The sequence below is a fragment of the Ceratotherium simum genome, chromosome 24 (genome assembly GCF_057802395.1).
Source record: "Ceratotherium simum simum isolate JZ-2026a chromosome 24, ASM5780239v1, whole genome shotgun sequence".
NCBI classification, from domain to species: domain Eukaryota; kingdom Metazoa; phylum Chordata; class Mammalia; order Perissodactyla; family Rhinocerotidae; genus Ceratotherium; species Ceratotherium simum.
The window spans coordinates 29,397,640-29,422,166 of NC_141923.1; the positions used below are offsets into that span (position 1 = coordinate 29,397,640).

General features: G+C 41.4%; 3 protein-coding genes across 11 annotated transcripts in view; 1 reads left to right on the forward strand and 2 right to left on the reverse strand.

The window, feature by feature from the left end:
- Positions 1 to 826, reverse strand: part of LIN52 (lin-52 DREAM MuvB core complex component) — a 111,305-nt gene extending 110,479 nt beyond the window's left edge. For all 7 annotated transcript variants that reach the window (XM_087448243.1, XM_004426349.3, XM_087448242.1 and 4 more), the window contains exon 1: positions 717 to 826. In XM_087448243.1, the coding sequence (XP_087304369.1) occupies positions 717 to 819 (103 nt within the window). In that variant the 5' untranslated portion in view covers positions 820 to 826. The remainder of the gene's footprint in view (positions 1 to 716) is intronic.
- Positions 613 to 24,450, forward strand: ALDH6A1 (aldehyde dehydrogenase 6 family member A1). Of its 3 annotated transcripts, none has more exons than XM_087448217.1 (12): positions 613 to 631; positions 7,500 to 7,559; positions 9,366 to 9,440; positions 9,622 to 9,783; positions 10,009 to 10,087; positions 10,717 to 11,019; positions 12,269 to 12,390; positions 13,750 to 13,939; positions 14,125 to 14,306; positions 15,727 to 15,906; positions 16,168 to 16,266; positions 18,664 to 24,450. In XM_087448217.1, the coding sequence occupies exons 4-12, from the start codon at positions 9,670 to 9,672 to the stop codon at positions 18,766 to 18,768; spliced, it is 1,374 nt and encodes a 457-aa protein (XP_087304343.1). In that variant the 5' UTR covers positions 613 to 631; positions 7,500 to 7,559; positions 9,366 to 9,440; positions 9,622 to 9,669; the 3' UTR covers positions 18,769 to 24,450. The 3 variants fall into 3 exon arrangements, with proteins under 3 accessions (XP_087304343.1, XP_014639888.2, XP_087304342.1); XM_014784402.2 differs by lacking the exon at positions 613 to 631 and adding an exon at positions 1,261 to 1,371; XM_087448216.1 differs by lacking the exon at positions 613 to 631 and adding an exon at positions 4,032 to 4,053.
- Positions 21,567 to 24,527, reverse strand: part of BBOF1 (basal body orientation factor 1) — a 38,691-nt gene continuing 35,730 nt past the window's right edge. Inside the window, 2 exon segments of the mRNA XM_014784403.2 lie at positions 21,567 to 21,751; positions 21,904 to 21,978. Of these exon segments, the coding sequence (XP_014639889.2) occupies positions 21,622 to 21,751; positions 21,904 to 21,978 (205 nt within the window). The 3' untranslated portion in view covers positions 21,567 to 21,621.

Sequence of the window (24,527 nt, forward strand, 5' to 3'; positions counted from 1 at the left end):
ATGACTGCAAGACCCTAACTCTCTAAAGCAGAACCAAGAACAAACGCATATGCATACACCAAAACCACTCAGTTGCTATCTGAGATGACTTGTATCTTAGACAACATAAGCAGAAATCGTTCATTCACTCAGCCTGAGGAAATAACACATAAAGCAGCGGCAAGAAAGGTTGAGAGGTGTGGAAGACTACACTAAAAAGCTCAATTCTCATTTTCCTCGGGGCTCTCATGTCAACGGTACCAATCTGAGGAAACAGGAGAGAGTCACGTTTCTCTTGCAGTCCAGTCCAGGAATGAGGTCAGCCACCAATCCCAGCTAGGATTTGAGAGAATCATTTCAGATACTCAAAAAGACGAGAACCGACCTTTCAATGAGGCGCCGCAGAAGTAGAAAGCTACAGTAAGGCACCTCCTTTCCTCCGGCAGTATCTCCTCCTCGGCCCTCAGCTTCACCCAAATGGGGCTAAAGGAAGGGCAGGACGCGGGATGGATCCCTCGCGTGTGCCCTCCTCCACCCGCCTAGTACCCAGCGAGGAAACTGCGCACCTCCAGAGCCGCTGTGAAAAACCAGCGAGCTGAAGACGCACCCACATCCCAAGGAAACGGAAAGGAGAGGAGCCCGAGAAAGAAGTGTAAGTTCGAGGGGCAGATGGAGAGGGGAAGTTCCCAGGAGAGCAAAGGAGCCTGTAGGCGAAGGATCTCTAAACCGGCTCTTACCCTCTGTGGGAGACGCCATCTTCCAACCCATGTCACGTGACGTGGCCAACCGTCGGCGGGAAAGCAAGGACTCATAAGCCACGCCCCCAAAGAGAAACCCCATTCCAAACTCGCAGCCCCCTCTCATTTCCCCGCCCCATAGGGCAATCTTTGCCTAGCCCCGCTCCTAATACTAGCCACACCCCCTCGCGCGGCGGATGAGGTGGAGCGACGGCAAATTCTTGGAGAGTGTTATTTACTTTCCTCAATGAGGGGGTGGGGCCGCGGTCGTGCCTGTGGCCAATCGGGATTCCCGGTTAGGGGGCGTTTTCCCGGTGTGCTCAATATAGAGCATCCAAGTCAGGGACGTCTTCCCTACCTCCGCCAACAGAATTTGCGGAGGTGGGAGGGGTCGAGAGCTTCTACTTCTGACCAATCGCATACCCCTAGGACTGAGACTGAGGGGTGGAGTCAGGTGTTAGGCCGAGTCATTGGCTAGGGCAAATTGTCCTCTCCACCAATGAGGAGGTGAGGCAGGATGGAGGGGCGAGGCCTGGCAGCTGTAGTGAGTCTGGGGAGTCTCGGCCAGTTGAGGCCCAGGGAGGCGGAGAAGAGGTGGGCGAGCACCATGGCGGCGGTGGTGGCGGCGGCGGCAGTGCGGGCCCGGATCCTGCAGGTGAGTGAGGGTGGCGCCGAGGGGTCGCAAAGCTAGGAATTGGGTCCTTTCCATCCACTCTCTGAACCAACCCCTTCTTGGCCGACTCTCCTGTTCCCCTCCGACCTGTGCGGCCCTGTCCCACCTCTCACTCCGTGTCTACCCTCGTTGGATCCAGCCCTGGACTATCACCCCTGGCCCTCCGCCCTTTTATTTTTGAGCCTCCCCTTTTCTGGCTCTAGCCCACTCTCCTCAAGCCCTGCGCTGTCTCTGCTGTCACTCTTTTGCCCTCACCTCTCTCGGTCTGCCCACCGTCTTTCCCTTTCACCTCTGCACCAGCCACCTCTCTCCCAGAAACTTCCCCTCTGCTCACCTTTCTTAGAGCTCTTGCACCTGCTGGGAGCGTCCAGATTGTTCCCTTCCCCCACCCTACTTCACTGTCTATAATCCGAGGTAAAGGGGGGAGGAGGAGGCACACTAGGGGCGAGGGTCAGAGAATGAACTTTGAATCTCCTTCTAGAAGTGTACACTAGATTTCCCCCAAAGCAGCCATTTGCTGAGCTTTCTTCCTCAGCTATGGTGCTTTGTATTTTCCACAGGCTGTGGGCTGTCCCCTTGCTTGCCCCGACTTGCAGTTAAACTTTCTCTCAGCAAAGTTACAGTGTTCATGTTGGCGGTAAATAAGGACACATAATTATGCTACCAGTTTGTTCCAAGCACATGCAAGGGACTAAACATCTCTAAAACAGGTGCTAGAAAATGGGAGCCAAGGAAGACAAGAAGTGTAAGTTCCAAGTTCCTGCCCCAAAGTCAGCTCTTAATGTGCGCATACACTCTCAACTCTGCCCATGGAGGGGTTTAGGTCCCCCCTAAACCAGCCTAAGGAGACGTGGTAGAGCTACAGGAGCTCATGCCTGAGGCCTGTGATCTCCAATTCTGTCCATAGCCTTTCCCCTGTTGTTCACAGCCTAGCAAAGACTTAGAATGTCAGGCAAGATTTACTGCAGGCAACATTCTCCAACCTGCAAGAAACAACATTGACCTTCTTACTTATTACATCCAACGTGGGAACTTCTTCCTCTATATTGCTGGACTTTTAGATAATATTATTATTTACCAGGTTTCAGTGAGTTCCACTGCAGAAACTCGCACTTTTAAGATTCTTAGCAGAATCAGCAAAGTTTCATGTTTAAATACGCTATTTAATGAGACAGTGTAGAGAGTGGGTTGGAAGGGTTTGTCAGATGGTCTGGCTTCAGTCATATATTTCTTGCTGTGATCCTAGTTCTGTTTTTCTAGTATCTTTTTTTAGAAGTAGGGAAACAAAGTTTCCACCCTATACTTTTCATTCCCAGCTTCTCCTTGAAATCTTTTATACAAATGGACTTTTTTCCTTTGCCTCCCCGCCATCACAATGAATCACTGAGAGCCTTAAGAAGGTATTTTGTCCTTTGCATCAAGGAAAAAAATCTCCTTTCCCATGTACTTTATTTTGGAAACAGACACTATTTTATGATTCATTTGAAGAAACTTCTGGGTTGACCTGGAAAAGAACAGAAATAGTAATCCTTAGCCAACTAGGAGTTACTGTAACATGACTCTTTGATAAAGAATAGTCTAGAATCTGTCTGTCATGAATTTTAAAGGACTATCAAAAGGATCTGTAAAGGAGAGAGTTCACGTCTTCAGTTATTTTAAGTATTCAGCGTATCTTCTCCGTTATGGTGGCTAGTAAAACTTCTGCTCCTTGTAATATTACCACTCCCATTTAGAGATAAGAAAACCAGTCTTAAAGTAACTCAGTGACTTTCCTCAGTGATGTGGTAGAAAGAGCACAGGCTTCACAGTCATACTTGGATTCTGTCCCAGCTCCACCACTTTCTAGTCTTAAGAATATTAGTGAAGATTAGAATTAATGAATATAATGAAGTGAGTTACCTGACACTTAAGGTCATCTAAGGTCTCCCAACTAGTAACTGATGGAGCTGAGAATTCAAGACTTAAATCTTGTCATCTCTTTCTGTGTTGGGCACTGTCCCAGGCTTTGGGAAAGGAGAGGTAAGTAAAATACTCACTGAAAGCTCCCATGTTGTAATGCAATGATAAGTGCTAAACAGTAGGAGTGCACAGGCTACTGCAGGAACATAGGGAAAGAGCCCCAGACTCAACCTGTGCAATTCAGGAAAAGCATCCAAAAGAGGTTGGCTCTGGGCTTGAGTCTTACAAGACTAGCAGGCCTTTAGCCAAGGGGAGAAGGGAGTTGCTGGTAAAGGTAATAGCAACATCTAGACAGCAAGAAGTTTGGTGTGACTGGACGTAGGGGAGTTTCTTCAGCAACAGTGCTAACAAGTGTTTCTTGGGAAATGAAGAAAAGAGATCTAACCTGTCAAAAACTATATGATAATGTTTTATTATACCAGATGCAGTGCCTTTTATGCCCTCTTTGCAGCAGGGAAGCTGTATACAAGTGAAAAAATAAAATTAAGTAGCCTAGAATGCTCAAGCTGGCTGATGCGTGCATTTTCTGCCCTATAAGAGAGTATACATGAAACAAAATTTGTATCAAAAAATTGCTTGGTAGTACTCATTCTTTCATCCTGCAAAATATTACTGAGTGCTTACTTTATTCCAGGAATGGTTCTAGGGGCTGAGGACAGAACCATCTGGTGATCTAGGAGAAGACAGACTTAATGATTTAAAAAGGTATTATTCCATAATGTGATATGAGGAATAGAGGAATTCAGCTGTTTTATAAACTCCCCAATCAGGTACTTAGCCTAGACCTGAGATTGAGACTTAAAAATTTCCAACTCTGCTATTTCCCCTCTCACTCTCAGGAGTTAATTCTGTTTTTCCTACTTCAAAGGAAACAGAAACTATCAGATGAAAACTTCCTACCAGCAAACCTGCAAAACTGACCTGCACCTATACCCAAAGTCATGGCTAAGTAGGGAGCTAAGGAGTAGGAGTGAGCCAAGCAAAATGGGATGAAACAGTTCCGGGCAAGAGGAAGCAGCATGTGCAAGATTAGAGAGAGCACAAAACATGTTCCAAATGGCTAGAGCAAAGAGAGCAAAGAGGAAAGTGGCAAGCTATGAAACTAGAGAAGTAAAGACACTATGTAGAGTCTTCTAAGCAACATCAAGATTAGTCTTTATCCCAAAGGCAGTGGAAAGCCATTGGAGGGTTTTTAAACAAGAGAGTGATGGACCAGATTGTGTTTTGAAAGACCCTCTGGCTATGTGGTGGAAATGGATTCAGAAGGTTTAAGATTGGAGGCTGGGAGACTTGTTAGGAAACCATTATTGAAGTCCAGATGAGAGACGATGATAATATAGACTGGGGTGATGGCAGGAGAGGGTAGAGAAAAAGGGGCGTGTTCCAAAGACTTCTAGGAGAACAGATTGCCAGGACTTGTTTGATTCAATGTGGAGAGAGAGGGAGGAGTTGGGGTGACATTCAGGTTTCTAGTTGGGCAACAAGGTGAAGAGTAGGCCCATTCGCTGAAAGGTGGGCTACAGGAAACAGAGAAGGTCGGTGGGAGGATGAATATGTAGCTAAATAACATCCAAGTAGAGATGTGAAGACAGTTATGTAGGTATTAGCTGAAGAGGAAGATTCTGGCAGAAGACTACAGATTTGGGCATCATCAGGATCTAGATAATTAAGCCACAAGGGTTGATGAAATTACCCAAGGAAAGTACGTGGAATGAGAAGAAAAGGTGGCCTAGGACCAAGCCTTGAGGAACTTGAACAGTTAGTGGCCAGGGAGAGGAGAATGAACCGGCAAAGAGGGCAGAGAAGAAGTGGCCTAAGAAATAGAAGAGATACCAGGGCATCACAGAAGATAGGTGAAAAGGGGGTTGAGGAAGGAGGCCATGTTTAACCATATCACCTCTGCTGAGAGATCAAGTACAAGGAGGACTGGGAAAAGTCCATGGGATGTAGAAAGTCACTGATGTTCAGTCATGAAAGCTGGAATAGATTGAAGAGTTAGTGGAAGATTAGGAAATAAAGGTAGTTAGTATAGAGAACCCTTGCTATTGGATGGAGAGAGGTTTAAGTTACAGGAAAGAAAGGATAAGTGATGGAAGTGTCAGGCAGCAGGAAAGGTTGGCTTCAGAGCACAGGTGCAGAGACTAGCCTTAGATTGGAGCACAGACACCTCTTCAGTCAGTCCACAGATACTGATTGTGCACCTCTGTCTCCCAGTCACTTTGTCCCCACGGTGCTTGCTAGCTGTCTTCTCCATTATAAGAGGGAGGAAGGAAAAAAGGATGGGTATAGGTGCAGGTCAGTTTTGTAGGTTTGCTAGTAGGAAATTGAGGAAGTTCTCATCCAATGGTTTCTGTTTCCTCTGAAGTAGGAAAAACAAGGTCAGCTCCTGAGAGTAAGAAGCAGAATTGGAAGTTTTAAGAGAATTGGTAAGTTTTGAAATAGCAAGGAGTGAGAGCAGATAGTATTTATAATAATAACCAAATAATAATAACAATTAATGAGCACCAACTACTTGCTATTTTCCATATCTGAACAATCCTGATCACAGTGACTCTGTAAAGTAGGTGAACAAGACAGATGCAGTGCCCACCCTCATGGAACTTACAGTCTTTGGGGTAATAGGCAAGTACCCAGGTAATTACAACAGAGACAAATAAACCTGACAGGGGATGTATTGGCTGCTATGGGGGTACAAAAAAGGGAGACCTAACCTAGTCGGGTGGGGGCAGTCAGGCAATGTATCTGCCCAGTGGACCTTTCTTTTGTTCAGTAGATATTTATTGAACACCCTATGTACTAAGTTGGTATTGGGAACATGGCTATAAAGAAGACACTCTCCAGGAGAGTGTTGGTAGTTTGAAATAGCTTTTGTGGGGACTGGCAAAGGAAGCAGACTAGGCTTTTGGAAGGATTGTCTGCTGACCCGAAGGACCAGCACCCTTTCCTCTGGACAGTGCTGCAGGCACACAAATACTTGCACTTATGCCCCAACCTTTGGTTAACATGGTCTCTCTTCAGACAAGATAATAGGTTATTAGATTGCAGCTTTCTCTTATATTCCAGTCCTGAGTATTTCAGTTTGCACACTTTAATTATACTTGAGTATTTCTTAAATCAACTCCCATAGCATATATACAAACTATTTTTTAGAGAGTTATTTCATTATACCTGATCCCCCCCATTTGCTGATTATACCCTATTAAATATTACCTGTGTAACATGTTCTTTTCCTATAAGATACGTGTGGCATTTTCTTAGACAGCTTTACTGAAATAAAATTGACATAACTGTATATATTTAAGTGTACAATTTGATAAGTTTTAATATTTGTATACACCTGTGAAAACATCATCACAATCAAGATAATGAACATATCCATCACCCCAAAAAGTTTCCCTCTTACCGCCTCCTCTCTGCCTTCCCTGTCATCTCCAGGCAACCACTGATCTGCTTTCCGACACTACAGATCAGTTTGCATTTTCTAGTTTTATATAAATGGAATCATACAGTATGTACTCTTTTTATGTCTAACTTCTCTCAGTATAATTATTATAATTATTCATGTTGTTGCATGTATCAGTAGTTCATTCCTTTTTATTGCTGAGTAGTATTCCAATGTATGGATATACCACATTCGTTTCCCTCTTCACCCATCCAATGGTGGACATTGGGTTGTTTCTAAGTTTGGGGCAATTACAAATAAAGCTGCTATGAACCTCTGTGTTCAAGGACTTGTATGGGCCTATTATACTTACATTTGACACTTGGTTATATAATATCTCATATTCAAAACCTATTGTGTTAGATACCATGCTAAGTGTTTTCATATTGTTAGATTTATAATAACTACATTTCCCAGGCCAAAAATTAGGAAAATATGATCTAATGACAAAAAATATATATATATTTTTTTACATCAGAACTGTCCTGGATATTGAGGACATGATCATCATGATTTATTGTTTTCTCATAGTTTGCTGTATCTCATAGTCTCGTATCTTTTCTCTTTAAAGACTATATAACCCTTTAGAGCAAACACCAAGTCCTTTTTCATATGCTCACAATAATGGTAAGCATACAGTAGTCATTTGCTAAGTTTTTAATAATTTTCTGCTCTCGTTTATCAAAATAATCATTCTTTTACCTCATAGGTTTCTTGCAAGGTAAACTCCACTTGGTATCCAGCATCCTCATTCTCTTCTTCTTCAGTGGTGAGTTTATTTGGCACTAAAGGTTGACTGCTGAGAAGGAATCCAGTATAATTAGGGAAATTGCCATTTAATCTTCTTTATATAATTGTGCTCAGAGTGTATGTGAAACTTTCTTAGTTTTCTTATCTAATAATATATCTATTATGTTGTAAGCATTTTCAGTATCGCAAGATAGTCTTTATAGTTATGATTTTAATGGCTGCATAATATTCCATCAAGTAGCTATAACCTGAATTAACTCATTATAATAATTCCCCCAGGGGCTGGCCCGGTGCGGCAAGCGGTTAAGTGCGCGCGCTCCCCTGTGGCGGCCTGGGGTTCGCCAGTTCGGATCCCACGCGCGCACTGAGACACCGCTTGGCAAGCCGTGCTGTGGTGGCATCCCATATAAAGTGGAGGAAAATGGGCATGGATGTTAGCCCAGGGCCAGTCTTCCTCAGCAAAAAGAGGAGGATTGGCAGATGTTAGTTCAAAGCCAATCTCCCTCACAAAAAAATAATGATAATAATAATAATTTCCCCATATAGGGGCCGGCCCAGTGGCACAAGCAGTTAAGTGCGCGCGCTCTGCTGCGGTGGCCCAGGGTTCGCCGGTTCGGACCCCAGGCGAGCACCTGACACACCGCTTGGCAAGTCATGCTGTGGCGGCATCCCATATAAGGTGGAGGAAGATGGGCATGGATGTTAGCCCAGGGCCAGTCTTCCTCAGCAAAAAGAGGGGCATTGGCAGATGTTAGCTCAGGGCCGATCTTCCTCACACACACACACAAAAAAAATAATAATAATAATAATAATAATAATTTCCCCATATAACATTTAGATTGCTTCAGTTTTTCAATATTATAAAACATTTATTTATAGTTTTTTCCTTCTTTTAGATTATTTCCCTTGTGAAATAGGGTTACTGTGTCAAAAGATACAAACATTTTCATGGCTTCCAGAAGTTTTGTTTGACTCTGCCAGATAGTTGTCTTCCTAACAACCTTTAGAGCTGTTTCCACAGACCTTCTGTCTGTCAGCCATTTGCAGTACCTAAAATCTAATAAATAAGGACTGGTGCTCAAAACCCTTTCTATATAGAAGTATGCACATACTGTAAGACAGTAGTCCACCCTTTTTGGTCCACGGACCCCTTTGAAAATTTAATTAAAGTAAGCTACTTCTCAGAAAAAATACACACAGATAGAAACATTTAAAAATATTTTGATCGTAAAGATAAGACACGGCTCATGGTAATATGACAGAAGGTTAGCTGGGCCAATAAGTCATAATAGCTAATCTTTGTTAACATAGAGTCTGCTGCTTTTTCAGTATAAGCTTCTCAGTGACGTGTGTTTACTCATGAAGTTCCACTGTGTGATTAGCAGGGAATTTCCCATGTTCAGAGAGATCACAGTATTGAAAGGCTGTGCCACATCTTAACACTATAGACAAGTATATTGTGTTTCTCTTCCCCACTGAACATTTCTTTTTTTTTTTAATTTTATTTATTTTTTTCCCCCAAAGCCCCAGTAGATAGTTGTATGTCACAGCTGCACATCCTTCTAGTTGCTGTATGTGGGACACAGCCTCAGCATGGCCGGAGAAGCAGTGCGTTGGTGCGCGCCCGGGATCCGAACCCGGGCCGCCAGCAGCGGAGCGCGTGCACTTAACCGCTAAGCCACGGGGCCAGCCCCCACTGAACATTTCTAGAGAGCAGTAGATTCAGTTATCAACCCGAATTCCTTCCTCGTTGTGAAAGGGAAAGAGAGAAGTAAAGCAATAACTAATACAAAGTTTTTTTGTTGCTGTTTTTTGTTTTTCCTAGCCAACTGTGAAGCTCTTCATTGATGGGAAATTTGTTGAATCCAAAAGTGACAAATGGACCAACATCCACAACCCAGTAAGCAAAGCTTACTAGGCCTTTGGGACTTAAACCAACCAACCTAGAATTCTGGAAACATGGTGGGAAACTGGGGGCCTGAGTGTCTATCATGAAGCACATGGTGCTGCCTCTGTGACTAGATGAAAAATGGAGAAGGTGGGGTGGGGGCAGAGGATCATGTGCTGCTTTTTCCCATCAGGCCACTAATGAGGTCATTGGTCGAGTCCCTCAGGCCACTAAGGCTGAAATGGATGCAGGTGTTGCTTCCTGCAAACGTGCTTTTCCTGCATGGGCAGACACTTCAGTATTAAGCCGTCAACAGGTCCTGCTACGCTATCAACAACTTATTAAAGAAAACTTGGTAAGAAATCTGAATGGTATAATTTTCCAAGCTGTTGCCTAGGGGATACTTGTCTACTTGTCACTCCCCCAGAGGCCCTTTTAGCTGCCCTCGGCAACTCTACAATCCAGAGACGTAGATCATGGCTCTCTCCCTCGTACTACTTCTCCCCCAGTTTTGTTCTTCCTTGGCTGCCTGTGAACTAAAAGGATTGCATTGGTTTCTATTTGTGTGTTTTCTCTCTAGAAAGAAATTGCCAGGGTAATCACGCTGGAACAAGGGAAGACCCTAGCTGATGCTGAAGGAGATGTATTTCGAGGCCTTCGTAAGCTGGGAATCCCTCATGGGGAGTTCAGGGACCCTTGGGAAGGAGCAAAGGAAGATGGAAGGCAAAGATCCAAGAATGGGGATTGTTTCTTCCTTTATGTAGATTTTGCTATCCCGTGATGTCTTTTTTAATACTTGTGGGAAATGTCAATACTTCTCAGTTATCTATGAGATTGATTTACTTCATTCTTTATTTTACTTGAATGATCTTCCAGTAGGTATATGCGTTTCACTGTCTTCTTCCCATTCAGAGAATCTCATTTTGCACAACCCCTTCACATGGAAGGGCAAGTCAGTGTTTCTTCCTTCTGTCATTGGCCTGAGCCACTCCCTGTCCTCAGAGCTGTCTAGAGAATGACAAAGCTAAGTACAGTCATGCGCCACAAAACGACGTTACAGTCAAAGATGCATACATGACAGTGGTCCCATAAGATTAGTAGTACCAACATAATCTATGTATGTAGCAGGCTATACCATCTAGGTTTGTGTAAGTACACTCTGTGATAGTCACACAATGTCGAAATCGCCAAACACATTTCTCAGAACATATCCGCATTGTTAAGCAACATATGACTGTGGTGTATAGTGTGGAGAGCTGATGGCCTGACTACCTCTTCTCTGTTCCAGAGGTGGTTGAGCATGCCTGCAGTGTGACATCCCTCATTCTGGGAGAGACCATGCCATCCATCACCAAAGACATGGACCTTTATTCCTACCGTCTGCCTCTGGGGGTGTGTGCAGGAATTGCTCCGTTCAATTTTCCTGCCATGATCCCCCTTTGGATGTTTCCCATGGCCATGGTGTGTGGGAATACCTTCCTAATGAAACCATCAGAGCGAGTTCCTGGAGCAACTATGCTTCTTGCCAAGTTGCTCCAGGACTCTGGTGCCCCTGACGGAACACTGAATGTCATCCATGGACAACATGAAGGTAAATGCCCTTCTGTATGTGGCACTTAATCTGGCTACCAAAAAATCAAAGGTGTTGAGTGGTGATGGGTGTTTTAGGATGAGGAACCTAGGGAGGAAGGGATTTACTAATAGTAACCTCCATGTTTGAAGGTAATGTTTGTTGACTGTTTTGCCATCTCTGTATGCTAAGGTAACTTAACTGGGGAGTAGCATGCATCTTGCCCTATAGGATACATTGGGACAAAGAAATATGGATTAGGGCAAGACACAGATAAGATTAAAGAGAAAATTTTCACTTCAATATTGAGAGAATTTATGAGGATATTTAACTCAGAGAATTTATAGACCTGAAGACCTTCTAATTTATATAATAATAGCTAATACTTAAAAAGTGCTTTTGTTTTCAGGCACTGTTCCTCATCCCTTTCATATATCATCTCATTTATTTATTTATTTATTTTTGTGTGTGAGGAAGATCAGCCCTGAGCTAACATCTGCCAATCCTCCTCTTTTTTTTTTTTTTGCTGAGGAAGACTGGCCCTGGGCTAACATCCATGCCCATCTTCCTCCACTTTATGTGAGATGCCGCCACAGCACGGCCTGACAAGTGGTACATCGGTGCGTGACCGGGATCCGAACCCGGGCCGCCAGCAGCTTAGCTCACTCACTTAACCACTACGCCATGGGGCCGGCCCCTTATCATCTCATTTAATCTTTACAACAACGCTTTGAGGCAGGTACTATTAGTTTTCCATTTTACAGATAAGAAAATCGAAGCATAATAAAATTAAGTAATTTGCCCAAAGTCACACTGCTAGAAACCATCAAAGCCAGGATGTGTGTACCTAGGAAGGCTGACCCTTGTTTTCACTTTTAAATACTATGCTATATTGCCTCTCACATGGTATCTGCAAGTCCCAGTATATAGTGACTGGTGAGGAAATACCACATTCTTAAAGGACAAAAGGAAGAGTTGAGTATTGAAATGCTGTTATTTTGGAGGAAAATAGGAGTTGTAGCCTTCTGAGTTAGAAGTGGAAATTCTGACTAGCAAATGAGAAAAGTAATGAAGAGAAAAGGCTAAATAGAACTTGTAGTTTAAAGAATTTAAGAGAACAAGGAGAGAACTTCAAAATGGGAACCCAGGGTAGAAAAACAAAGGTATGAAAAATTCTCATTCATACCAGTGGGAAGAGGGGAGATGTACCATGTTGAGAAGCCTATAGCTATTTGTTCTTTTGTGGTGATCATTTATTTTCTTCTTAAAGCTGTAAACTTTATTTGTGATCATCCGGATATCAAAGCCATCAGCTTTGTGGGATCCAACAAGGCAGGAGAATACATCTTCGAGAGAGGGTCAAGACATGGCAAGAGAGTTCAAGCAAATATGGTGATTTCTTATTCCTTTTTCCCTAAACTCTATGTATTAAAATTACCTAGAAACAGCCCTTCAGCAGAGGGGCCACACATCTCACTCTAATGCCAGTGTTTCTTTATTCCCATTTCATTCTGAATGTCTTTAACCCTGAACCTTGTGATGAGTTTTATTCAAAGTCACTTTAATTACCTTTTATCTTATACAACTAGTCTTGGTGACAAAGGGCACATTTCTCCCTAAGAATGTTATTCAAATTTTTTGGGCTTTAGCAGTAACAGATGAACTCTGGTTCTGGTGTTTCATCCTTCAGACCATGCTTCTAGCCCTTTATCCTTCCTTCTTTTAAGGCATATCCTAACTACTAATGTCCAAGATATGATCTTCCCTAAGAGTCCAGGCTATTTAAGGCATTGGAAAGAGCCCAATATCCCTGTAAGATATGTGAGTGTGGTTTATTTAGTCGCATAGTTTTGCTGTTCTCCTACTAGCTCCTTGCCGAATACTTAGCAATTCTTTAATACTAAATATAAAGTCCAGTTGCCACTTTCTCACCATTTGGCTAATGTTGCAGAAAGGATAGCCTCCTATGCACAGGCTTGGAAACTGTTCACGGTATGCCCACTTATTTCTTTTCATGGCTGAATGTGTTTTGGCCAATTTGACTTAAGCCTCTCCCAGTTCACTATGTATTTATTGAGTGTATTCTGTGTCTAATAGTATACTATGTGTAATGGGGATAAAATTAAGTAGCAGACTTGGTTCTATTCATGCACTCAACTATAGTTGTATCTGGAAACGTGATCATATGTTATCCTACATAGAAAAGAAGTTTATGAGGCTATGTATCTAGAATTATCTAGAAGCAAGCCAGTTTGAGCAGCCTCTTTCCAGAAATTGTGTATTAGGAGGTCTACCTCCTGTTTTGCCTTTCAGGCTACTGGCATTATTACTGGCAGCTCTTTGTTTACATTGCTCTTCATATAACTGGAAACCCTAGCAGACAACAGATTCTTTCCTATCTGACTTAGGAAAGAGAAAGGAGTGCTCCTTGGTTCCTGGATACAGTACTTAGCCTGTCAGTTTGACTGAATGTGATTGGGGCTTTTTGGTAATGGTTTTGATCTAAATTAACACATATCAGCTTATCAGCTGAGAAATTAAAAAAAAAAAGTAACCTGGAGACTTGCTTACTATTACCAAAACGTCAGCAATATCAAAATGATAGTCTATCCTCAAAGCAACAAAAGATAAATTCTGTAGTCCTTTCCTTAAATTCTCAGGTTTCCTTGAAATCTCAGATTCTTTGCTTAATTTCTTAGCCTAATTGGATAATGCAAAGGAAGATCTCATGTACTTTCTGTATTTCCTTAGGGAGCCAAGAACCATGGGGTAGTCATGCCAGATGCCAATAAGGAAAATACCCTGAACCAGCTGGTTGGGGCAGCATTTGGAGCTGCTGGTCAGCGCTGCATGGCTCTTTCAACAGCGATCCTTGTGGGAGAAGCTAAGAAGTGGCTGCCAGAGCTGGTGGAACGTGCCAAAAATCTGAGAGTCAATGCAGGTAATCAATTATCTGCCTAGCTCCTTTAGACTTGGTTTTAGCATTGACCTTGGCCAATGGGAACAATCATGTCTATTCTTACCATTGCTTCTCTTTATACTATACTTGTCATTTGGGTTCATCTTTAGTTAGCACTCATAATTTATGTTAATGAAAACCTTAAATATTTCTGTGTTGTTTTACAGGAGACCAGCCTGGAGCTGATCTTGGCCCTCTGATCAGTCCCCAGGCCAAAGAGCGAGTCTGTAATCTGATTGATAGCGGAACAAAGGAGGGAGCTTCCATCCTTCTTGATGGTCGAAAAATTAAAGTCAAAGGCTATGAAAATGGCAACTTTGTTGGACCGACCATCATCTCAAATGTCAAGGTGAACAACTCTGGATTATTTATTTCACAAATACAAGACCTGAAGGCACCTTAGAAGCTATGGAATCTCATCCCTCCAATTTATAAATGAAGACATTTAATGACTAGAGGCCTCATCTCTTGCCAGGATAACTCAGTTATTTTATCTGGAGTCTGAATGAGCCTCCCCTCCTGACTCCCAACCTCTTTCCACTATAGCAGTGGGTGGCAAACCTTCCCTAAAGGGCTAGATGGTAAACATTTTCAGCTTTGCAGGGGTATACAGTCTCTGTCACAACTACTCAACTCTTGACATTTTAGTGTAAAAGCAGCCATCAACATTGTGTGGCTGTGTTCCAATAAAACTTTATTTATGGACAATGGAATTTTAATTTCAAATAATTCTGTCATGATTTTTTCATAAATAAAAAAATATAGAAACCACTCCTAGTTGGTGGGTTGTACAAAAACAGGCAGCAAGCCACATTTGGCCCACGGACCATATTTTGCCAACCGTATCTTATATTATACTTGTCACTTATTTGTTTAATGTTAATTTTTTCTTCCTGCTCCTTCTTACTGCCTAGCTTATAGCTATTGCAGTATCTCCATCAACATATCAACCACCCAGTATTTACTGAGTACCTACTCTGTGCCCACAGTTTAGCTGCATCTTCACCAGAAAGTGACGAAAGGAAAAGAATTGGTCTGTCACTTTTTATTTATCAAAACTCTGCCAAGTCTCTCAGCTAAAACTAATGACTAAATTGAGGTTAGGAGGCTTTTTTTTAAAATTCATATGTCCCCACTAATCCTACTGTAATCCTGAATAATCAAGAGTTGAATGTAAGAGTAGTAGAAATTATGAAATCTCTTGCCACAGAACCACAGAGGAAAAATCCACTTAACAGCAACAAACACAGCTGACTAGCAGTGGTAAAGGATGTTTTAAATGTTTACTGTGACCTGATATCAAAATATAAATGTATAGACTCATTAGGAGGCAAAGGAGTAAATGAGAATGGATTGTTTATGTTACAGAAAACTTAGCACAGTTTTCTTTAATCAGAAAAATTCTCCTGTGGTGTTTTTAATATATTTTTGACTTTAAAAAAATGAATTTTCATGTAACTTTTCAGTAACATAACAATTATATAAACAAGTTATACAGGTATAAAAGAGGAAGCTAGTGATGGGTCATGGTACCTAAAAATACAGTGCTTTAGGAAAGGAGTGTAGTTGTAGTTAATGGGAATTTCAAGTTGTTTATATGATTGGTAGCTTGGAAGATGGAACACAGCAAGAAAACACCTTTTTTTTGTAGGTGGTTTAAAATGAAAAGAGATTACTAACATGAAAGCTGTCCACGTAAACAATGGGTAATAAAGTACCAAATAAGCATAAAATACTGACTTCTTTTCCGGATGCATCACTCCTGGCAGCCAAATATGACCTGTTACAAAGAGGAGATTTTTGGTCCAGTTCTTGTGGTTCTGGAGACAGACTCTTTGGATGAAGCTATCAAGATTGTAAATGACAATCCATATGGAAATGGAACTGCCATCTTCACCACCAATGGAGCCACTGCTCGGAAATATTCCCACCTGGTGGATGTCGGACAGGTTTGTGAACAGAAAGTTTAGGAAATTCTTGTAGCCATTTACTGTAAGGGGAAACGGTAAACACTGGTCACTGCTGCCCTTCTGATCTCCCACAGTGTCCCATTACTTCCTCAGGAATAAAAGTTCATGGGATGGAGGATGGGGTGGAAGGTGGGTACTTAAAATTGGTCTCTCTGATGCCAAGCATTTGTGCTTCTAAATGGCAAGTTCCTTTGTTTGAGTCCATTTCTTAGTATTTGACGTGGATTTGTTATGCTTTAGGTGGGTGTGAATGTCCCCATTCCAGTGCCTTTGCCAATGTTCTCTTTCACCGGCTCTCGATCTTCCTTCAGGGGAGACACCAATTTCTATGGCAAACAGGTAACTTTAAGCTTAAAAAAATGTTTTTTCCTCTAAGAAACTTTTTGAACATATTCAGGAATAAAGATTCTGCAAGGAGGGGCCTGCCAGCAGCTTCGGTGGGTCATATGTTGTTCAGCAGTGCTTGTCAGTAGGTCCCCTAGAAAAGATTTAAAAGTTAACAAAATTTTGCCAAAGCTGCTTCTTCCTGAATAACTCAAGACAACGAAGTTTTGGGAAAAGAGCATGAGGAAGTCCAAGCCTTTGTATATGTCGTTTCCTCTGCCTGTGACCCTCTTTCTGCCTCCTCCCTTTGATCTGACTAAGTCTTAATCACCTGTCATGTCTTAGTTTAAAGAATGGACTCCTCCAGAAAATCACGTATGACCACCACAGCCCCTTCCTCAATGCTGGGTTGGGTATGCCCTCATATGTTCCCATTGCACATATTTCTCTTATAATAGTTATTCATTTACAAAAAGTTTTATTGAACAGCTTCTTTCTACCAAACACTAGTCTAGGCACTATAAATGCAGCACTGAACAAGAAAAATAAGCAGTTCTGGAACCAAATTGCCTGGGTTCAAATCCCAGTTCAGCCAGTTATTAACTGTGTGACCTTGGGGTATATCCTCTCTATGCCTCAAGTTTCTTCATATGTAAAATAAGAACAGTAATAGTACCTATATTTTATAAGTTTATGAGGATTAAATTACCACTACTACCACATCCTTCAGCAGGTGCATATGTCCTAAGGCAGGAACAGGCATGGCATGTTCAAAAAGTAGAAATGGGCTGGAGCACAGTGAGTGAATGAGGAAGAGAGCGGTAAGAGATGAGGTTAGAGAGGTAGGCAGGGGCAAGTCATGTAGGCTCTTTAAGCCATGTTGAGAAGTCTTCTTAAACCACTAGCCCACACTGTAATTATTATTTACTTATCTGCAGTACCTGGCACAGAGCAGGCACCTAAACATGTGCTGAACAAATGGGCTAGTGGAAGTTCTTTGTAGTCCCACAGAAATACAGCTATTTTGGGACCTTCAGTAATAAATTACATGTTTTCTATACAGGTCTCCCTTTTATAGGTTAATAAAAAATTAACAGTGGCATTGCACAGCAGAATATGACAGTGTGGCCAACTGGTTAAAAAAACACTTTGGTTATTTGGAGGCTGATTATCCAGTTTGTACATTAGTCACAGCTTTTGCAAAATTGATTAGTTTGATACTGTTAACAAAAATTTCTTTCAAGGGAAGCAGAGTAAAACTATTGCTTAAAATGGTTTTGTGGTTTTTTTCCTCGTTTTTTCTCCCCTGGCTTGGTTTAATTACTGTAAGTTACTCTGGTAAGTGAGGCTTCTTGGAGGAAAAGACTGACCTCATACACAGTTTCAAGTCTTAAATCCCTAGGTAATTAAATTGCTATTTTGCATTCTGGAAAGAAGACATGAAAGTATCACTCTTACATAATAAAATATAAACTTTAGTTGTATCTTATATTGAAAGTATGTAATAAACTCTAAGGTTGTTTTCAGTATATTAACATGGCCCAGATTTTGTCAAATATTGTAGAAGACTATTTTAATCAAGCCAGGTGTTTTTTCCTAATAATATCTTTCTAGCTTGCAAGTAATTTTATAAGTGTTAGATCTGCACAGTCTATTCTCTTTTGCTCGAGCGTATTCATATAAAATAAACTATGTATATGTAAAAGCCTTAAATATGCTGAATTTTTTTGGCTCACATGTTATAGGTGATTTAGAAGTAAATGTGTATAACATCAGACATTTTACTTTAGATTTGTAAGATATTGTGGATTTTACTACTTCAGTATAGAGCTGTTTATCACTGACAATTGTCAGAAATGGCCTAATATATATTTCCCTTCATTCCTTTTTCTTCTTCATGAGAAGGAGAGAAAAACTAACAATTATTGAACAGCAATTACTTTGCTGGGATGTTTGTATGTCATTTTATTTTTCCCTCAGACATTGCTATGAGGTGCGCATTAAATCACAGATAAGGCCCAGGGTTAAAGAGCAGTCAGGAAGGAGTAGAGGCAGGATCTGAGCCATGTCTCAATACCTCAGAGCACATGATATTCAGCTCTAGGAACAGAATGACCTACAAGTTTAGCAGATTACATTGTTCAATTTTTCCATTTAGATGCTCTTGGCTAGTTTCAGCATAATGATAGCTAAGGTTGACTGTTTACTATGTGCCAGGTACTATGCTAAATGTTTTACATAGATTATCTCCTGAACAATATATTGGATTTGGGTTGCACCTATTCCTCAAGTAGGAACGTGAGTAGCACTTAGCAGCACCTCCTTCAAAAGCTGAATAAAAGAGGAATCATGAACCTCCCCCAGAAATATATGCTAACTCTCTCTCTTTCTTTTTTCCTTTATTCTCTTTAGGGTATCCAATTCTACACTCAGCTAAAGACCATCACTTCTCAGTGGAAAGAAGAAGATGCTACCCTTTCCTCGCCTGCTGTAGTTATGCCTACCATGGGCCGTTAGAAACAAATTTGTTCCAAACTCAGTCCATCCTAAGTAATCTCCTTTTATTCTTGACCAACTTCATTTGCAAACTTTGCTCACATCAGATCCCTGGGAATGGAATACCTTGTAACTAAAATCTTTCTCAGGACCATTAGCCCCTGCAAAGTTGCTATAGGGAGACTCCTAGTATAACTCTGAAACCAGATTTTCACTTGCTCTTCATACTTCTATTTTTGTGATAACTGTTTTAACTGTGAAATGCTTATCTAGAACGAAAGCTTAGACCTGTTTTCTAAAAATTCTCCCTTTTTCTGATGACTTGGAGGAAGGGAAGATTAGTGTATGCAAAGAAGATCTTCTAGTAATTGGAAGATGACCTCTTGGATGGGAAAATTGGACAGAAATAATTAACCCTTTGATTGATCCTCAGACACAGCCCTATGTAAATGCTAGTGGGAGAGACCCCTTTGTCAAGCTTTCCTGAGCCTCCATTTATTCCACACTACACAAGATATAATCCATTTCTACTTATCCCACAATTGTGACAACTGCGTCATTCTTTTCTGCTGAATACCACTTTGTCCTAGTGATTCATGACCACTAATTCTATCATTGTCATTGTTCCTACTTCTTTTTTTTTTTGTGAGGAAGATCGGCCCTGAGTTAACATCTGCCAATCCTCCTCTTTTTGCTGAGGAAGACTGGCCCTGGACTAACATCCACGCCCATCTTCCTCCACTTTATATGGGACGCTGCCACAGCATGGCCTGCCCAGAGGTGCATCAGTGTGCACCCGGGATCCGAACCGGCAAACCCCGGGCTGCTGCAGCGGAGCGCACGCACCCAACCACTTGCGCCAGTGGGCCGGCCCTGTTCCTACTTCTTAAAATCACTTCTCAAGGTTACCTCAGTGTGCGTTGGATACATCAACTTTTTGTTGTGTGTGCCAAGTGTTAAATTTCAGGGTTTGCTTCAGCAATCATTAACTAATGCTTCAGTCATTAATTCAGATGCCAATAGGTTTCTTTAGAAAATCATTTCAAAAGTTATTTTAGGCCCCAGACATCAAGGGGTGTTCTAACCATGACAGTGGGCAAGACTCTTGCCTTAAGCAAGTCTAACCTGATATTACTTGCCGAACTTTTTACGTTGTTCTTTCCTCTTGCCTGCATTTCTCATTAGTGATACTTTTTCATGAAAGAACCCTTAGTGTACAGTAATTGATTGGGGCCTAAGAAATTTCAAAGCTTTTTATGATGTAAAGTAGTAAAAAAAAGAGATGCTTTGACAGATTCTTCTGTCTGTATGCTTTTTGTTTCTTTGATATAGCTAAACTTTAAGTCAGAACAGAAATTGATGTGCTAAACAGAATAGAGTCTGTGTTTTTGCCCTACCATCCTAATTGAATCCTGTCGTTTTGATACGGTTTTCACCCAGTGAACTAGGAGAAACCTACTGGCTCTGATAGACTAATTTCTGGTCCTCAGCCAGACGACATAGGTCATTTATTTTTCTACTTCCTTGTTAGTCACGTGGATAATGCTAACCTATTCCATGGGGGTTATTCAGTGAATTAAGGGTAGTGAAAACCTTGAAAACATTTGTGTACTCTGGATTTTAGGCTTATTACTACCAGCTGCTGGATAGAATGTCAAAATCTTCAATCACTTAAGGTGACTGGATCTTTAATAAAATACATTTATGACCCCTCTGGGTCTTTTTGGGGTGGGGGTGGGGCGGGATTTGCCTTCCTAAAGGCAAGGACACAGAAATTTACAATTTGGTGATAGAATGCCCCCTGTTTCATTTTTTTTTGGTGAGGAAGATTTGCTCTGAGGTAATATCTGTTGCCAATCTTCCTCTTTTTGCTTGAGGAAGATAAGCTCTGAGCTAACATCTGTGCCAATCTTCCTCTGTTTTGTATGTGGGTTGCCGCCACAGCATGGCTGACAAGTGCTGTAGGTCCTCACTGGGATCCAAACCTGCAAACCCTGGCCACCAAAGTGGAGCATGCCAGACTTAACCTCTACGCCACAGAGCCAGTACCCCCCTGTTTCATTTCTTATCACAGCTGGCAACTGGTAGTGATATTTAATCCAATCCAACAACTACAAGCTGGGTTGAATAAAAGGTCATATTATCTAAATTCCAAGTGGAATTAAATATAATCACAGAGACTCCTAAGTTTTCCTTACATTTAAGGGAAATCAGTTTTTTAAAAATAATAACTAATCAGAATTGCCTTGCTCTAATTGGAATCAACTCCTTTGGCTAGCTACTTGCTACTCAAAAGAGTTTCTTGTTTCTTAGATGGAAAAAAAATCTGTACAGTTATTCATGCTAGTAGCAGCTAAAAAATTCAGTGTTTTATTTTCTTTTTGTTCTGATGTGGCCTCATTTGAAATTTCTCAGATTCTACATTGTACTAATTGATTATGAATAACAAATTACAAATAAAAAGCTCTTAAAAAGAAAACCTGGCTTTTTTTTTCATGGTGCCATACTTCCTTACAATGTCTTTGCCCCCTAGCTTGTAGTGACTCAGACTTCCCACTTCTGTCCAAAACCAAGAGTTACATGGTCATTATGTTTATTCTTACATAAAAGATAGTACATATTTTGGCTAGGCTGCATATTTCAAAAGGCAATTTATAAGTTTTCCACACTAGAAGAGGCAAAATACATATTTGCATCAAGTATAATATGCCTTGCTTAGTGTGAATATTGTTATAAAAATGTCCATGATCTCATACTAGTGTTATTACTCATTTCACTGATCCCTGAGAGCTCCTGGCTAGTAGAGAAAAGAACTGTGACTCAGCAAGAAGCTGCATGGGGAAAGGTAACAGTTATGTGTATTGTTTGGTTAGATTACAGACTCCTTACCATGTCAGACTCTTGTGATCCTTTCTAAGTATTAGGTATTACCAGTTCACCAGAAGAGTCTGAGATTGGCTCTTGCTGGGTGATGAAGGTTTGATCTTGAAGCTTACATTCATCCCTGCAATAATGACAAAGTAACAGACCTGTCAACAACCATAAACACATGGAACTTGGTTCAGAACAGTGGACTCAATTCTAGCACATATAAGATGTCCACAAGAACCATTGTGATTAGGCTCACATTCATTGCTTTGTCAAGGGAAACCTTACCCACATTCCTTTGTCTCTCCATTGTCAGGAACAACATAGTCTGGAACTGGAGGCCTAGAACTCTGGCTGTATTTCCTGTGGTGGGTAAAAATTAACAATCAGGCAGTATCTCCTTGTGCCCTGTATTTCAACTACACTTTTAAAGTGCTAAATGAAATGCTTATGTTGGATGGGCTTCTTATTTTCAAAAATGAGCTTTTGCATACACAATAGGCAGTATAAGTTTAGGCAAGTTAATATAAACTTCCATTCTCTCAAAGTTGAGATGTGTTGAACTTAAGAAACAGAAACATTGGGGCCGGCCCTGTGGCTTAGCGGTTAAGTGCGCACGCTCCGCTGCTGGCGGCCCGGGTTCGGATCCTGGGCGCGCACCGACGCACCGCTTCTCCGGCCATGCTGAGGTCGAGTCCCACATACAGCAACTAGAAGGATGTGCAACTATGACATACAACTATCTACTGGGGCTTTGGGGGAAAAAATAAATAAAGAAAAAAAGAAAAAAAAGAAACAGAAACATTTATGGAGATAATCATGATGGTGATACTCACACAACAGCTGTTAATGGTGATGGGCAAGGTTGAACCAGAGTACTGACCAAAAACATGGCCAGAAAAATTCCCTTCCCACAAAAAGAACCTCAGAACACAGAAAGGTTACCCAATGGAGAGAGACTCAGTATAAAAATTTCTCCTTATACTTTGGAAAGCCTGGTTTAAGAACAGGAAATAAACATATCACCAATTCAATATTCTAATTTGCAAGTGAGTTTACCAGAGTTATAAAAAGTATAGTAGGTGGACTTGCCAGCAGATAAAGACACATACTCCATTCCTAAAACTTGTCCTCAAGTGCATATGAAAGCAGCATAAACCCACTCAAAATCTGGCTATATTAAATAGTCTAATAAAAAAATGTACTTTAGGGGGCCGACCCCGTGGCACAGCGGTTAAGTGGGCACGCTCCGCTGCTGGCGGCCTGGGTTCAGATCCCAGGTGTGCACCGATGTACCGCTTGTCAGGCTACGCTGTAGTGGTGTCCCATATAAAGTGGAGGAAGATGGGCACGGATGTTAGCCCAGAGCCAGTCTTCCTCAGCAAAAAAAAAAAAGAGGAGGATTGGCATGGATGTTAGCTCAGGGCTGATCTTCCTCACCAAAAAAAAAATGGGGGCCGGCCCCGTGGCGTAGCGGTTAAGTGCACACACTCCACTGCTGGTGGCCCAGGTTCGGATCCTGGGCATGCACCGAGGCATCGCTTTGTCAGGCCAAGATTAGCACAGATGTTAGCTCAGGGCTGATCTTCCTCACAAAAAAAAATGTACTTTAGATACTACTAGTGCCTGAGTTATAGCTAGAGTGGTCGCTGATGCACTAAAGAGTACAGTTTATTGGTTATACCCCTTTGACTTAGTTCATCACAAGGAAAAATATTGTAACTGTTGGTTCACAGTCATAATCAATCAACTGAACTCTTACCAACTTCCTAATTAGTCCACTTGCCTTGGAAGACCCTTTATCATCTAATTCCTCCCCAGGCTGATTTGAGCTTTCTCATTTAATCTCATCTTCATTTCAACATTTCACTATTCTATTCCTATTTTACTTTTCCTTCATCTAACCCTGGCATGAGATTCCAACAGGCTTAGACATCATTCCACTGTGGCCAGGTTCAAGTTCATTGCTTTGGTGTGAAAAATTTCACTCAAATTCCTTGTTTCTCCAGTGTTGAAAACAACACAGTATGGAAATTGAGGCCTGGAACTCTGCTGTACTCTCTGGAGTACAGAAAAGTCAACTCACAATGAGACAGACATTCATATTTACACCTCTTTAATAAAACTCTGGAAGGCTACCAGAGACACAAAAGCCATTTCCAAGTCCTCTGTCTTCTGTTTAGCCTATAATTCTTTAAACACTTCCCTTTTGGTTGTATTCTTCTTTGTTCTCCTGTTCATTAATTGTGCTTACTCCTAAAGATTCTAGCCTCAGCTTTTTACTCTTCTACCTTCATCCATTCTCTGAAACTCAACTACCAATTTTCACTAAACATGCTCAAATCTCCCTCCCTAAGCTCTCATCTGTACTCCAATCACTATTTACATATGCCTTAAGTATTTTCACTTCAATATGTTGCTGTCATCTCCAATTCAACACTGAAAATGCTACTTTCTATTTCTTCTGCCTAGAAAGTTTTTCCTCCCCTCTTTTGTTCCTATTTACCTTTTAGAGGTCACCTCAAGCTTTTACTTCCTCAAAAACTTTCTTGATCTCCTCAGTCAGGTCAGATTCCCCTAAAGTAGGCTCTCTTACCACTATATGCCACTCCTTTGAGCCGCCACTCCTTTGAGCCTATGTCATAGTTGTACTTTTAGATTGATTTGTGTGATGATTTGAATGTTTTTCTTCCCATGTAGACCATAAACTCCCTGAGATTAGGCATGATGTCTTTATTTGCTCAACACTATATCCTCAATAAATAGTAGGCGCTCAACATGTATATGTTAAATGAATTAATGGATGGATTAAATAAAATTTAAGCATTTCCCTCACACTGGCTTTCCAGATTTTTCATTTGCCTTTCATACCACCATTCTTTCATTTCTTAAGCTAAAAAACATTTACTCCC